Source organism: Paroedura picta, chromosome 3 (assembly GCF_049243985.1).
Source record: "Paroedura picta isolate Pp20150507F chromosome 3, Ppicta_v3.0, whole genome shotgun sequence".
Lineage (NCBI taxonomy): Eukaryota > Metazoa > Chordata > Lepidosauria > Squamata > Gekkonidae > Paroedura > Paroedura picta.
The window spans coordinates 145,738,596-145,754,677 of NC_135371.1; the positions used below are offsets into that span (position 1 = coordinate 145,738,596).

At 43.7% G+C, this 16,082-nt stretch overlaps 1 protein-coding gene across 10 annotated transcripts in view; it reads left to right on the forward strand.

Annotated features, from left to right (window-relative positions):
* The window catches only part of BPTF (bromodomain PHD finger transcription factor), an 85,692-nt gene that overhangs the window by 7,319 nt on the left and 62,291 nt on the right, over positions 1-16,082 (forward strand). For all 10 annotated transcript variants that reach the window (XM_077328404.1, XM_077328406.1, XM_077328410.1 and 7 more), the window contains exon 2: positions 4,791-5,613. In XM_077328404.1, coding sequence (XP_077184519.1) covers positions 4,791-5,613 — 823 coding nt within the window. The remainder of the gene's footprint in view (positions 1-4,790; positions 5,614-16,082) is intronic.

Genomic DNA, 16,082 nt, shown 5'->3' on the forward strand with positions numbered 1-16,082 from the left:
GTCAAAGCCTTTTCCTCTTCTGCCACCCCTGCTAGCGTCCATGGCAGCCCCTTAGGGATGGATAGTCTGTCACCACCATCAGAGCCAAAGAGGGAGGTGGGATGGTTTCCCTCAGAGCAGTGTTTGTAGTTGCTGACCAATCACATGTGTGTTTAATACTCTTTTCCTAAGCTATCCTGGCCCTACACCTCACAGAAATTCCTGACCCCAGAGAGTTCAGGGAGCAATCCAGGTCCCTGGGGGAATAAGGAATTTTTTTCCAGGGCTCATTCCTCAAAAACATTGGCATCCCTTTTCTGATTGTTTCAAAAGGTCGATGATGGGAAAGTGGGCCAAGTCTATATCTAACAGATAGTTCCCAAAAGTTACCAAAAGCTTTATTTCTTGGTTCCTTAACCGATGGGATTCTTACATATTCCTCTAGTGCTGCTACTGGCTTGTTGACTGTGGGTGCTGCCCCCTGTCACTGTATATGACGACGGCTGCCAGTGCTTTGGATTGCAATCTACCAAAGCCTGTCATGGCCTACTACATCAACTGCTGGCCTGCCTTTGTTTTTTGCCATTGCAAGTCCTTTTCCCAAGCAATCTGCTGCTACCAGTTTACTTCCATCAGTCTGATTCATCCTCTACCAGATGATAAGCAGCTACTATGATTACCACCAACCAGCAGTCAATGTAAAACCTGTAAAACTTCAATTGACTGCTGAATCCTCTCAGATGGCCAGTAGGAAACAGTCCCCCACTTTCATCACTCATGACAAAAGGTTGGCAAAACATTTAACCTATGAACCTGACCACTGGGAATCCCCACAGAAAGTGAGGAGATTGAGAGATGGTCATTTAATTATTATTTATTGTTGTTGGGAAGATTTTTTTGTAAGGTTAGGGAATGGAAAGAAGAGGAGAGTTGAATGGGAGGCCAGGGAAGGGCTGGGGATCCCTGCAGTTTGGGGGGGGGGAGCATGGGACATGTGGTGGGATAAGGTAGTTTAAATCAGGGGTAGTCAAACTGCGGCCCTCCAGATGTCCATGGACTACAATTCCCAGTAGGGGGAATTGTAGTTCATGGACATCTGGAGGGCCGCAGTTTGACTACCCCTGGTTTAAATGAAGGGGTGGGAAATATGGGAATACTTGCACCCTTTCTAACCTTCTCCCATCTCAAGACGCAAAACTGGTGGTGCTAGGAACAATAACCTTTCTCTGTCATTGGTGCTGTAAGCTAAATATGAGCAAACAGTGTGATACGGCGGTAAAGAAAGGGAATGCAGTCTTCGGCTGTATCAACAGAGGTATCACATCAAAATTGAAAGATGTCATGGTCCTGCTGCATACCACACTGGTCAGACTGTCCCTGGAGTACTGTGTACACAAAGTACACATCAAAATTGAAAGATGTCATAGTTGTGCTGCATACCTCATTGGTCAGACTGCACTTGTGTGCAGTTCTGGACAGGGACAAAATTGAGAGCAATGAGGATGATCCATGGCCTGGGGACCAAGCCTATGCAGAAAAGCTGAGGGATTTGGTAATGTTCAGCCTGAGAAGAGGAGGTTGAGAGGGGACATAATTACTATCTCTAAGTATTTGAAAGATTGTCACTTAGAAGAGGGCAGGGAGCACTACCTGTTGGAGGATAGGACCCACAGTAATGGCACTGCAATCCACTGGTCTGGTCTGAGAGGATGGTGTTGAATCCATAAAGGGTAGACAGGACAGAAAAGCAGACTATGCACTGTAGGAATCCCATAAGGCTATGGTAATGACCATCAGGGCAGCAGCTAACTCTACCTTAATCTCTAGAGCAGCCATTGTGTGGCCTGAAGCTGGTCTGACTCACTTCCAGTAACAAGAGGCAAAAGAGGCCACCAGCCATATTCCCAAGGTGGTCACCTTCCTAGTGAATGCCTCCCTCCACATAGTGATCTTTGCATCCTGCTCCATGTAAGCTGTTCTATGGCCAGCTGCGTGCTATGGCTTTTTGCATGGCCATATCCCCATTCAAGCCCATAGTAATAGAAGGCTGTTCTGTGTTTGTCTTAACAAGATCCTGGTGGAAACCAGAGATAATAAGAGGGTCTGCAAATGATAAGAGTCTGAAGAGCGATAATAGGAGATCCTTTCCTCTCATTCCTCTTTCTCATCACATCTTTTACTGGATTATACCAGATCAAAGGATGGTCAAGCACCTGAAATCTCTTTCAAGAGGCCCTCATACCAGTAGATCATTCCAGCTTCAGTCCTACAGATACAACAAGCCTAACTGGCTGGCCAAACAAAGAAACCATGATGCCAAAGACACTCTTGTGGGTAGCTAGCTTCAGGAATTCCTTCCCAGTAGATTCAGCCTAAGCCACACCAGTGTATCTTATGCCTAAGAGGCAAGCAACTTTCTGGGACCAGCATGGGGCACAGACTGCTCCAGGAGTTTGTGAAACCCTGGGGTTTCTTGACGGCCCTGAAAGGGTTTCCTGAATTGGTGGAAGTTAATAATTATTTTTTAATTGTTAAACATTTATTTGGTCATATGACCATCTATGGTCATATTGACCTACCCACCCCCTCCTAAAATGGCCAGTGATGGGCCTGAATGGGGAGGGGCTTTCCAACCATATTCTGCAGAATCGCACCAATTCTGGGGTTTCTCAGAGCCTACATAGTGTTTCAGGGGTTTCTCAATGGTAAAAAAGTTGAGAAAGGCTGGTCTATTCAGTGACAAGCGCAGCCCATTGCCACAACCTTCAATCATCAAGCTTCAGTGGAAGGAATATGCAGGGTGGCAATAGGGGCTACAGTCTTGATCAAACTCTACAAACTTAATCCTTCTCCTTGGCTGATGCCTCCTTTGGGCACAGATTGCTGCAGGATATGGTGGAACGTTGTCAGTTTCCACCCTTGCCTTTCTAAGGACACTGTAATGAAATTTAAAAGTAAGCCGCCATATACGGAAAGGACTGATAGCTTTGTGGAATATTAGGATTTGTAATAGACTTTTCCCTCTTGAGGCGGAAATTTTAGAGGTTAGAATAAGACGTTGCAAGCTGGGCATTCTTAATCTGGAATCCATTGGAACAAGTGCTGTCATGTTTTGGCATTGTACATTCATCTTAGGGTAGAATTGCTCAACTTCTAAGTTCAGCAATTTAAAGCTTCAGTTTTAAAATACAGGCACAAAATTCATGAAGAGCAGCAAATTACAGAATCAGTTAGTTGCTTGAGAATATTTTAACAGTTATTTTACATTTTACATTTATTGTATAATACATGAAAAGTATTGTAATTTCTTGGTGTCTGTTGCAGTGCATATTGTTAAAGGCAAAACTATGTTGAAGTTGGAGTGAGATTATTGTACACACGTGTTAATTAGGGATGTAGTTTTTGGATTCTTGTGAAAATTGGATATTTACAGTTTAGAATTGCTACCAAAGTAAAGCAGTTATTGTAGATCTCTGGAGGGGAAAATGCTCTGCTAAATAGTTAAACCTTTTGCACAGAATGAGAAAAATGTCTCTTTGTTTGCACAGTGAACCATTTGTAGCTAAAGTGCTTCTCCTATCCTCATTGCCATTCACCCAGAGCAATCTTCTCAAACTCAATTTTCTATACAGAATAATTAATGTGCAGTTAAGATCTTTGTTCCTTTAAGTGAAGAATGCGCAATCGTGCTGGAATGTGGAATAATTTGGAAAATTCTATCATCATGAACGTCACATACTATTTTTTTGTGGGTAACTATACTAATATGCAACACAAATAATAGTAAATAAATGGAAAGCTTTTTAGTAAATTCCCCCCTTAACATTTGCAGCTTTTTCATATTTGTAAAATATTTTGAAGTTTAAAATTATTATTGGTTTAATTAGGGACACAGTTATTTTAAAGCAATAATTAATTAATTTCAAACAGTGATTAATTACTTTGTGAAACCCTGGGGTCTTCTCAACTTTTTAACCATAGAGAAACCCCTGTAACATTCTTCAGGCTTCGAGAAACACCAGAAATGGTGTGATCATACAGAATATGGCTGGGAAGCACAGCTGTCTACGTGCCCACCCAGGGGCCCTCCCATTCCCACCCGCTCCAGGCCCACCATTGACCATGATCATATATGGTCATATTACCAGATAAATGTTTAACAATTTTCACTCACTCATTCACTCACTCTCACCCTTTCCGGAAACCCTTCCAGAGCCAACAAGAAACCCCAGGATTTCATGACAAAGCCTGACTAAGAGTGTTGAACCAACCTCAATAACAAGTTTTATAATTATCCCAGATTTGATAGTGAAAAGTGTAAATATTCTGATTTTTTCAAAATGGTGAAAAAATCTGGCACTTGTCACTTTCATTTCCATTTCTTAACCTTTTTAGAAAATAATGATCGATGTCCTCCTTTAAGCAGCCAAATGGCAATTGAAATCTGTTTATTAAAAACCGGATAAGGATATTAAAGATGGCATGGTAGTTGCTTTAGGCAAGATATTTTATTTGGAATATATAGGATGATAATGATGAAATAAACATACTGATGTTAAAAATATAACTTTTACATTATATTTAAAATAATAATTTTTCTCTGTCTGATTTTCATAAGGAATTTATTGAAGTATGTTAGCCTTAAGTAGAATTCAAAATAAGCATAGTCTATGATGTTTTGGAGGTTTGAGACAGGTGAAACTAGGGCAGTAGAATCCTCCTTGCATCTCAACAAGTGATAGTTAAATATGAAATGGGTGATTTAACTACTTTTCCATTGATGAAGCCTTACCTGTTCCTTTTGTTTATAGGGAGGAGGAGACAAAGAATACATCGTCCACGTTCTCCAATATTGGAAGAAAAGGATATCCCTCCCCTTGACTTGCCGAAATCCTCAGAGGACTTAATGGTGCCTAATGAGCATATAATGAATGTTATTGCCATTTATGAGGTACTGCGGAACTTTGGCAGTGTTTTACGCTTGTCCCCTTTTCGTTTTGAAGACTTCTGTGCTGCTCTGGTAAGTCAAGAGCAGTGTACACTTATGGCAGAAATGCACATAGTGCTTTTAAAAGCTGTTTTACGTGAAGAAGACACTTCAAATACTACCTTTGGACCTGCTGACCTTAAAGATAGTGTGAATTCCACGTTGTACTTCATAGATGGAATGACATGGCCCGAGGTACTGCGGGTATATTGTGAAAGTGACAAGGAATATCATCATGTTCTTCCTTTTCAAGAGGCAGAAGATTACCCTTATGGACCAGTTGAAAATAAAATCAAAGTTCTGCAGTTTTTAGTGGATCAGTTTCTTACAACAAACATTGCACGTGAGGAATTAATGTCAGAAGGTGTAATACAATATGATGACCATTGTAGAGTTTGTCACAAACTTGGGGATTTGCTTTGCTGTGAGACTTGTTCAGCTGTGTACCACTTAGAGTGTGTGAAACCACCTCTTGAAGAGGTACCAGAGGATGAATGGCAGTGTGAAGTTTGTGTAGCACATAAGGTTCCTGGCGTAACAGACTGTATTGCTGAAATACAAAAAAATAAACCATACATTCGGCATGAACCTATTGGATATGACAGAAACAGGCGGAAATACTGGTTCCTGAACAGAAGGATCGTTATGTAAGTAAATATTATGGAAACAATAGCATGTGTACATGCCTTTATAATCTGATTTTTAAAAATTAACAATACTTTGATTTTTAATATGGGGCCAAAATGTGTTGTATATTTTCATTATAATTTGTTTTAATGGGAGGAAATATGGGGCACATGGCAGTAGCCACAGTTGGAAACATCAGTTTTACCTTGAATCACAACTTGATATGTGTGTTTTTGTTTGTTTTTGAGATGAAACTCTTTGGGTCTCTGGTAAAAACAACAAATCTGTGCTAGTTTTTATTGTTTTGTGAGAGATATCTGGGATTTTACTTACTATCATTTTTGTGAAGTGGTAGTTATTGTTCTGAATATGGATGGACACAAACTAAATTTTCCAACAAAAATGCCCAGGTTCATGCCTCCCAGACCAAGGTTCGGGGGAGACACCTCCACAAAACATGTCATAGACCAGTGGTCCCCAATCACCGGGCCACGGCCCGATGCCGGGCTGCGAAGGCCTCGGCATCAGGCCGCAGCTCCCTCTCCCCGCCCCCCCACAGCGAGAAATTTGCCAGGCCGCGAGCAAATCGGCCGCCAAAGTGGCCAATTAGCTTGTGGCAAGGCAAGCTTCTTTCTGCGGGAGGGGGTGGAGAGGGAAGTGCGGCCGCCGGCACACCGGCGGTGCAAATGCGCATGCGCAGCAGGTCCGTGCATGCACGTTTGTGCCTGGTGGGGCCGCAAACACGCATGCACGGCAGCAAAACTGCCGCACGTGCGCGTTTGTGGCCCCACGAATTTGCGCGGGGGCTGCCGCGCATGCGTGGGGCCCGGATCGCCCTCCACCCCACCGGTCTGCAACCCAAAAAAGGTTGCGGACCGCTGTCATAGACCATTGTCTGTTTCGGGGGTTCAGCTGGCATCCATTTTAGGCTACAGACGAACCATCAATTCATTTTGGTAATTCCAGTCCAAACAAAATGTATAGGAATTGTCCAGGCTATTTCAAATCATTAATGGATCTTTTTATTTTTTATTTTTATAATAATTCAAAACTTTGTAAATCATCCAAAATGATAAAGCATGATGAGCGGAGAGCCCATGGGATAATTAATATGGAATAGTGAAAACATTAAGAAAATACAAAGGATCACAATCACTGAGGAAGTTTGGGAATACGGGATATTATTTACCTAGGAACCCGTTTTTAGTTGTGATGATTTCGGATGATTTACAAAGTTTTGAATTATTATAAAAAGAAGAAATAAAAAGATACATTAATGATTTGAAATAGCCTGGACAATTCCTATACATCCATTTTAGGCTGCCAGGAGACAGGTGTGCATGCTCTGCAGGTGATTTTAGCATGCTGGATTGCTTCCCTCCTTTTGAAAAGGGGAGGGGGGAACGATAATGGCACGTTGAAAAGGCTTGTAATCCTTTCAACATCAGGGCCCTTGGGCCTCTCAGCTGTCAGGTTGAAATGGCAGCAAATGATTATAGCAGGTTGGATTGCTTTCCTCCCTTTGTGTTTTGGGAGAGCAGCTGTCAGGCTGAAATGGCTGCAAGTGATTTCAGTCAGCCAGATTGTTTCCTTCTGCTTCTAAGCAGGCAAAAATGAAACTGACTAGCCTAGACCAATTCATTTGGGAGTGTTGAGTAGTCAGAGTTTTTGGGGAACACCCCAAACTGAATAAAAAAATTTTAGTCCTGAAGATTGCTGTTCATTTAATATTTTTTGAAACCATTATTTCCTTTCCATCTTGCACTGAACTCCTGAACATAAACAGATCAAGCCCAGACAATAGCTTTATATTATTGCAACTGTCATTATGGGGTGGCTGTATAAAACATTTGAACTAGTGATAAAATACATTATTTGTATCAGCATTATTATAGAATCTTGAAATTAGAGGCTGTATCTGAAAACAATTCTCCTGACCAAATTAATTAAGTGCTTTTTAAGGTTTTAATAAGATTCGTTTTAGCAGCAGTTCAAGAGGCAGATCTCTGACCCTTTTTATTAATTAAAATTTGAGAAGTAGCTTATTTTAAGAGCCTGTTAAAAACAGAAAAACTGCATCCGCAGCACAGTTAGCAGTACAGGAAACATAAGTAGCCTTCAAAGCATTGCATTTTTCACAGCTGTTGTGTTATGACAAAGAACAACAACAAGCAACAAACAGCCATTTGAAATAAGTAAAAGTCATATCCTATGAACCTGCAAGCCGCCAGTGTACCTGCAGGTTGTATTCTCCCTCTGTGTCAAGAAGAACATCTTGGTGGGTGTTTCCCACTTCTTGAGGGAGGCAGGACAAATCAAGCTTCCCTCTTCCTCCACTCTCCTTCATGCCTCAAGGGAGAGCAGTAAACTAGGCGTCTTTCTCTTAACCTTCAATGATTCTTCTTACCTCATATTTTTAATTTATCCTTACCTCACATTAAACTCTTTATTTCTTACCTTTTCACATTCTTCCCCCCCCCACACACACACACACACACTTTCACACTAGTCTGTTGCCTCATCTTGAGTGTGTGGGGGGAAAGGGCATGCAGAGTGATTCTGTGCTCCCATTCATCCTGGTAGCCATTTTAGGCGCCTGGCTAACTTCTTTCATGATGGAGGGAAGGTGAGATGACAACTTTTCCTCCAAGGAGGAACACAGGCGGCCTGTTGTCCCTGAAGGGCCAGTAGAGCCTAGGAACATTTCTGTGTCGGCAAGCAGCACATCAGTTGGGCCGTGGACGGAGCCACAGAAGCCAGCAGCCTCCTCCAAAAGGCCTCATGGTGCCCCCAAGCCAACTGACTCAGCAGCTTCTGGAAAGGGCTTGGGCTCTGAAGACTTGCTTATCCAAAGAGACTCCATGCCCAAAGATACTTGCTTGTCCAGAGAGGTTTCAGATGGTGAGCAGTCAGAGGACTCAGACTTCAGCGATGCCTTCCACTTGCGACTGCCCCAGGATACTTTAACTTGCCTCCTGAGTTTTTTACTTTAACGCAGAATTCTGTGAGAGCCAAAATAGCCTATTTTTTCTTCCCAACATATGCACATGACTTATGCTGATTATTCTCGCTGTCCCTCTGCAGCCCCCAGAAGTTGAGGGGAAGGGGGAGAAAATGTGGCTGCTAGATATCAAATACGTGGCCCACCAAGGCTGCCCCAAAACAGGGCTACTGCACTCCCAGATGCTCTGACTCCATAAGGTCCAGAGAAAGGGAAGAAGGTAGTTAATTTCTGATGATGAAGAAATGGAGCCTATTCAGATGCCCTAACTAATGCAATTCTTTTTGAATTCAGAGGAGTTTCAGTTTCTTTTGTCTAAATGCCTTGCTATTCTGGATTTAAAGCAGACTATCCCTCCTGAGTCTTCTAAAGATACATTCCAATATTTTGGGCCCAGGGGCAGTGAGGACTCTTTCCTAAAATAGAATACACCCAGAAAATCTTCCCTATGCCTGAATCATATGAGAAAAAAATCAGGATGGAATGGGAGAAACCTTTGATGACTAAGCAGTTCCCTTCATTTATAAAGAAAATGTATACCTTTTCTGATTATGTGGAATCTGTGTTACAGGTGACAACAATGGATGGGCTGGTCTCCATTCTACAGTCATCTAGTCTGGTTTCTAAAAATGGGAAGGGGCTATCTCAAAGACATTATGTACCACAAGTCAGACACAGCTTTATGTAAGGCACACAAGGCCATGGCTATGGCTGTGAGGGCTTCCAACACAGCTTCAGTTGTCTCCAGGGCAGCTCTAGCATAGTGCAGGAAGTTGTTATCCCATATTCCTGAGTCCAAGTCCAGGCTCATGGAGGGTACCAGTAGACTCCTTAAGGCCTCAGCATATACTGCTGACACATCCATGGACACCATCATATTTCCTGCTATGGCCATGTCTTCCGCTACAATGGCCAGACAATTGCTGTGGCTTAAGGCATGGCAGGAAGATCCTCACTCAAAGCTCATTGTAACGGCTTACCCCTTCCAAGGAGATAAGCCTTGTGGGGATGCCTTAGATAGAGTGCTTGTAGAGACCCAAGACAAGAAGGCTTTTCCATGTTGTATTCATAGGGAAGGTAAGCCCTTTCTCTCCACATTCCAGACCCAGCATTCGCTCCCCAGGTACAGGTCAGAAGGTGAAAGGGGCACCTTGGGACAATCTAGACCAGGGGTAGTCAATGCATTTGCCAGCATTTGCTGGCAGGGGCTCCTGGGAATTGTAGTCCATGGACATCTGGAGGGCCGCAGTTTGACTACCCCTGATCTAGACAATCTAGGCAGGGGGGGATTTTACTCTGAATCCCAAAGATCTTATCAGGGCAGATCAGAATGTGCCAGTGGAGGTAATAAATCCCCGAATGCATAACTCACAGTCCATACCAGTGGGTGGGCAGCATAGCCTCATTCAAGGAGGTCTAGTGCAACCCAAGAGTCGATTCCTGGGCTCAGAAAGTTGTTCTGCAAGGATACAAGATCATATTCAACATTTACCCCCAGATTGTTTTTTTCTCTTCCCCTGTGGCTAAACATCCCCTCAAGAAACAGAACACATCTTTTGGAAATCAAGGCAATCCAACCAGTTCCTCCATCAGAGTGGGGTATTCACTGTTCTTCACTTTTCTGAAAAGTGGACTAGAGGGCTATATTAGACCTGAAATTTGTGAACAAATGCATTGCCCTCAAGCATTTTCGTGTGGAAATCCTGCACTCCATTGCAGAGGCACTTCAACATCATGAGTTCCTGATGTTCTTAGATCTTCAGGAGGCTTACTTCCACATTCCAATCTTTCCAGACCACAGATACTTTCTGCGTTTTTGTGTCAGCCTCTCAGTGGCCCCAAGGGTGTTTACAAAGATATTAGTCCTTCGGCAGGAAGGGATCCATGTTCACTCTCAGTAGACAACTTATATATTCAAGCACCATCCCTGGTGCAGTCACCTATTCACTCAGAGGTCTATCCAGATGTTAGAGGATTTGAGGTTCCTAGTAAACAGGCAAAAGAACTCCCTGGTTTTGTCACAGTGAGTATAATATCTTGAGGTACGCATAGACACGATTCATCTTTCCCCCAGGAGGAGGTCACCAAAACTGTCCAGCAGATGATGGCCATCCGCAAGACCAAATGCTTATCGTTGATGCAGTTTTCAAGTCTGATGGGTCTCTTAGTCTCAAACTTGGAGGTGGTACAGTAGGGCTGCTTACAAAGCAGAGTAGAATCAGACTGTTTTCTGTCTGGCAGCTAAACTCACCTGAAATCTAAATACAACTATGGAACGTCTTATCAGCCAGGGAACCCCTCCTGCTCTGAGTGAAAACAAATAGGACACCATAATGGTTCCTTCTGCATCCTTGCTCCATTGTACTTTTTACAAAGGGGGATTATTTTCCATTGATCTTGAATACAGGAATTAATTGAAATTTCACTCAGTTGTTCTCACAGTGTTAGGTGGTAAGCATGTGAACTATTGTCTCTTTTCTCAGAGGATCAGTTTGTGCTGTAGAAAATGTATGTTTGTTACAGAAGTTAGCTATATCAAGGAGTTGGCTTTATTATAGAAGTTAGTTATATCAGTAGTGGAAATCTCCAAACTGAAGGTAGTATGTACCTTCCATGGGTAGCTGAAAGTTACTGCCTAGCTCCTGATACTGATAGGAGGACTAAACTCTCAGTCAAAGATGCCCTCTATTCCTCTGAAACAGCCTTTCTCAACTTTTTAATCATTGTGAAACCCCTGAAACATTCTTAAGGCTTCCAGAAGTGGCGCAAGCGTGAAGAATATGGTTGGGAAGCATAGCTGTGCACATGCCCACCTGGGGCCCTTCCCCTTCCCCCCCCCTCCAGGCCCATTATTTGCCATTTTGGGAGGAGACAGGGGTGGGTAGACATGACCATATCAACTGATGAATGTTTAACATACTTAAAATATATATAAAAATTATTAAATCCCACCCATTCGGGAAACCTTTCCAGGGCTGTAAAGAAACAACCAGGAAAGCCTGCTCTGAATGAAGGGAACTCTTACAGTATGTATGCTGTTCTGATACCACCTTCATTTAGTAAAGGCTTATTGCCTCCAGAAATTCAGGCTGGTATTGTCTTGTAAATTTTAAGGCACAAATGTGTTATGAAAGCAGGCTGGCAAGCAATACTGCACAAGAAGGGAATATTTGTACCTGTCCTTTCCCGTGGTGTATTGCAACTGAGGGATACATCCCTTATAGCATAAATTCCAAATTCCTTCCTTCTGAATCTTCCTTCAGAATTGTCAAATTCATTAAAAGGTTATAGTATCCTGTATCAATGGTGAGGATTCAGGTTGGGAGATATGCATATCAACCAGCCAGTTTGGTGTAGTAGTTAGGAGTGCGGACTGGGTTCAATTCTGCACTCCCTCACATGCAACCAGCTGGGTGACCTTGGGCTTGCCACGGCACTGATAAAACTGTTCTGACCGAGCAGTGATATCAGGGCTCTGTCAGCTTCACCCACCTCACAGGGTGTCTGTTGTGGGGAGAGGAAAGGGAAGGCAACTGTAAGACGCTTTGAGCTTCCTTCGGGTAGAGAAAAGCGGCATATAAGAATCAACCCTTCTTCTAAATTATCTCTCCACAGAAAATTATTAGGGTCTTGAGCAGTTGGAAGTTTCCCTTCCTCTCTATCGCCCACTCTGTTATCTTCTTATACTGATACCCAACTATGCTTCTTGGGTGGAATCGACATGCATTAAGTTGCTTCTTTCTAATGTATCCATGCCTCTTTCTAAGGTATACATGTTTCTGTGTGCATGGAGAATCTTGTGGATATCCAGAAACCTTGTCTATGGATGGCTCTGTTTCACTGCCTTCCTGATATTTGCTGTTGATGATAGGCAAGTGCTAGGCCTGCAAGGAATTACAGAAATGGGGAACAATTTAGAAATCCTTACCTTTTGGGATTCCAAAAACTCTCAGAAGCAGATGAAATTCTATACCCCACTTTTTTTCTTTAACTGGCTCTCAGGTACTTTGATCATTCCATTTCTCCTGGAGCACATTCAGTCCTCAGTCATCATGATGTGCTTTGGTTTTGATTTCATTTTGGCTAAATTACAAAGTCATATTTTTTTCTACATACCTGAATAAATAAAGTGGCCTGGTTTTGTTGTTTTATTGTTGATATGGGATATGGGAAGCACTCAGTTTACTGTTAGATGCTGCGATAGAAAGATAGATGATAGAATCCTATATAATAAAATGTTCAGGATTCTTCTCAGGACATGTTGGCCCTCGGGGAGGTCCCTCCCCTCAAGGGTCACTCAGAGAAGCTGGTACAGTCAGTAGCCATCGTTGCTTTTGGGAGGGCCACCGCTGCCAGCTCCCAGCATTCCCGAGTGGGGATTTCCCCTGGCTCCCTGACTCCAATAGCAAGAGCCAGGGCTTCCCACCAGCTCCCATCCAGTTTTTACTGTTGCCTACAAACCAGCAGTGCCCCCCCCCCGGCAGCATGGGGAGCCTGGGGTGGAGGGTGTGCCACCGAGGCTCACTTTATATGCAGCCTAGGACTGAGCTTCAACACTGCCCCCTCTGGCCACCTCCTGGGCAGACTATGCCTCCCGGGCCACAGTAAAATTGTCAAGCTTTGTCAAGCCGGTGATAAAAAAAGGTTGGGGACCACTGTTGTTATCTGAATTCCTCTGAACATCCCTGGTTTCAACAAAGCAGGTATTCTCTGCTAGTACAGATTTCTATAACTAACTCTACGCAGGCTTTCACTTGGCTTTGACCTGGAAATTACAGGGTGCTCACAAAATCATCTTGGAGGACCCATGTCCAGCCGGTGCTGAGCAGCTACATTGGTTACCAGATGGGTACTGGATCAAGTTCAAAGTTTTGGCACTTACCTTTAAGATTATCAGCAGTCTGGGCCCTGCATATCTGAGGGACCATTTGTCTCCTTATGGTCCTCGGAGGGCTCTTTGCTCTGTGGGTTTGAATCTGCTGGTGGTCCCTCGTCCCCAGGAGGCACATCTGGCATTGACCAGGGCTAGGGCCTTTTCGGTCCGGGTCTCAACCTGGTGGAATGAGCTCCTGGAAGAGCTGAGGGGCCCTGAAGGAGCTATTGCAGTTCTGTAGGGCCTGCAAGATGGAGCTCTTCTGCCAGGCATTCAGTTGAGGACAGGCTAAGGAAGATCTGGCCCCTAGAGACCCTCCAGACCAGTGGTCCCCAACCTTTTTATCACCGGGGACCGGTCAACGCTTGACAATTTTAATGAGGCCCAGGGAAGGGTAGTCTTTTGCCGAGGGACATTGCCGCTGCCTGAGCCCCTGTTCCACTTCCTTTCCCGCTGCCTACTGGGGTGCGCTGCCAGCAGCACCTGCGCAGTGCCATGCCGAGGGGGAGCCCCAGCCATGACGGCCGCTGGAGAGCACCAGACGTGAGCCAGCGGCAGAGTGGCAGGGTAGCCCCCGAGGCAGTAGCCAGGAAGAAGGACAAGGAGGAGCCATGGCCCGGTACCGACTGATCTACGGACCGGTACCGGTCCCCGGACCAGGGGTTGGTGACCACTGCTCCAGACCATCTAGGCAGGGGATGCCTCTTCTGAGTTTGGAGGGTGGTTGTGTACTGGATATGGACTGGTGAAGTGAGAGGGAATAGATGGGGTTAGGCCGCTTATTACTGTAGTTTATTCTGTTTTATGGGTTCTTGTATGTAAACTGCCATGAGCCAGCTTGGTCCGGGATTGGAGGTTAATAAATAAAATAAAATAAAAATAAATTTACCTTCCTAGAATCACCATCTTCCTCTAACTTCTGAGGTGCCTGAATCAGGTTTCTTTCCATTCTGGCCTAAGGAAATCCTCAACCAATTTCCCCTTTTTAACTGGGCAAGGATCCTTCTCTCCCAAGAAGATATCTCTCCCTCCCCTTTCCTTTGGCTTGAATTGTGAATCTAACTACTACCCAAAACACTCTGCAAAATATCAATCCCAGTACTCCCTACCGTGTAGAACTGTTAAATTTCAGACTATTAGTCAGGAATGTTTTCGCTGACTAAAATCCTCCTTAGAGTAGATTGTATATACCTAGAGCACAGAAAAGTCTTCTTTAGATACAGATTCTGTCAAAATCTGAATCAGAATAACTCTCATCACACAGGTCTAATATCTACAGTTGCTGGCCCATCAGAGCTCTTGGAGCAACCTATCACTCAAGCTCTCTGCTTCAGTGAAGAATTAACCCTTCACTTGCCGTTATTTCAGCATTTGGAACCTGGATTTTAAAGTACTATCTATCACAGCTACTTTTGAGGTCTTAGCCTTCAACTTAAGATACTATCTTAATTTTTCCCTCCAGGATCACATGACTGTTTCCCAATGTCATTGGTGCCAAAGTACACCATAATTGTTGACTACTTTCTGTCAACCTATCTGGACAGTGTGATGTCTACAACATTTAAATCAGTCACAGGTCCCACTCTCTTTATTCCTGACAAATAAGTCACCCACTACCAAAAGCCCACTTCTTCCAAACCACAGAAAGGTATCTTTGATATGAAAAGATATTGATCTATCACTCAGTAAACTCTGACTCTCCAGCAAAGCAGAAAAGCTTTCAGTGGGACTATTTTAGTAAGTCCAAGAAGGTTCCATCCCCAACCCCCTCTTTCTTCTGCAGCTTCTCCAGGGCTGATTCTGTACAGGTGGAAAAGGCTGAGAAGGGAGGGCATATGAAAGCGGGGCAAATCCCAGCTTCCACATGACTCAGCCGCTGGGCAGGCCCCCTCCTGGGTCTCCTGTAGTCTCATCCATTACTGATTCCAGAGTGGCAATCAACATTGCCTTGGACATGTAAGAAAGAGCCACAAATCACTTCTGAATGTCACATGCTTTGAAAACCTTATGGGGTCGCCATAAGTCAATTGTGACTTGATGGCACTTTCAACTATCACCACTACCATTGAGCCTTTTTTAAGTAAGCACCTACAGGAAAAGGGAAATTTAACTAGCAGGTCTCAGAAGCTACCAGAGAGTTTTAAAAAAAATTACTCATGTGTGCCTTAAGTTGGCTGAAACTTTACAGCAGTTTTCACTACCACATGTCATTGGCAGAAGATGCATGATGACTTAGATCCAGTCAGCTGCAAATGTAACAGATTTTCATGAAATTAGTATTTTCTAGCAGTTCCTATCACCCTTACAAAACTGCTCCTGAGGGTTGGGGACTCCTTGGAATAGTATAGGATGTGCTTCAGAGGAAAGGGTAAACCAGTAGCAGCTGCTTCTCCACTTTCCTGAAATTGCATATAACCAGGAAGTGGAGATTTCTGTAGTTCCTTGTAAGCCCTTGTGCATCACCTCCTGCCAATCCCTAATCTTTCAGAAGCAACGTTGGTGAAGGAAGGGGAAAGCTGGTGACAGTACTTTTATTGAACTCTACAGTGTTTAGTACATTGCATCAAAGCCAGTGATTTCACTCTGATCTAGTTAGTACTGCACTCCAACTTTTT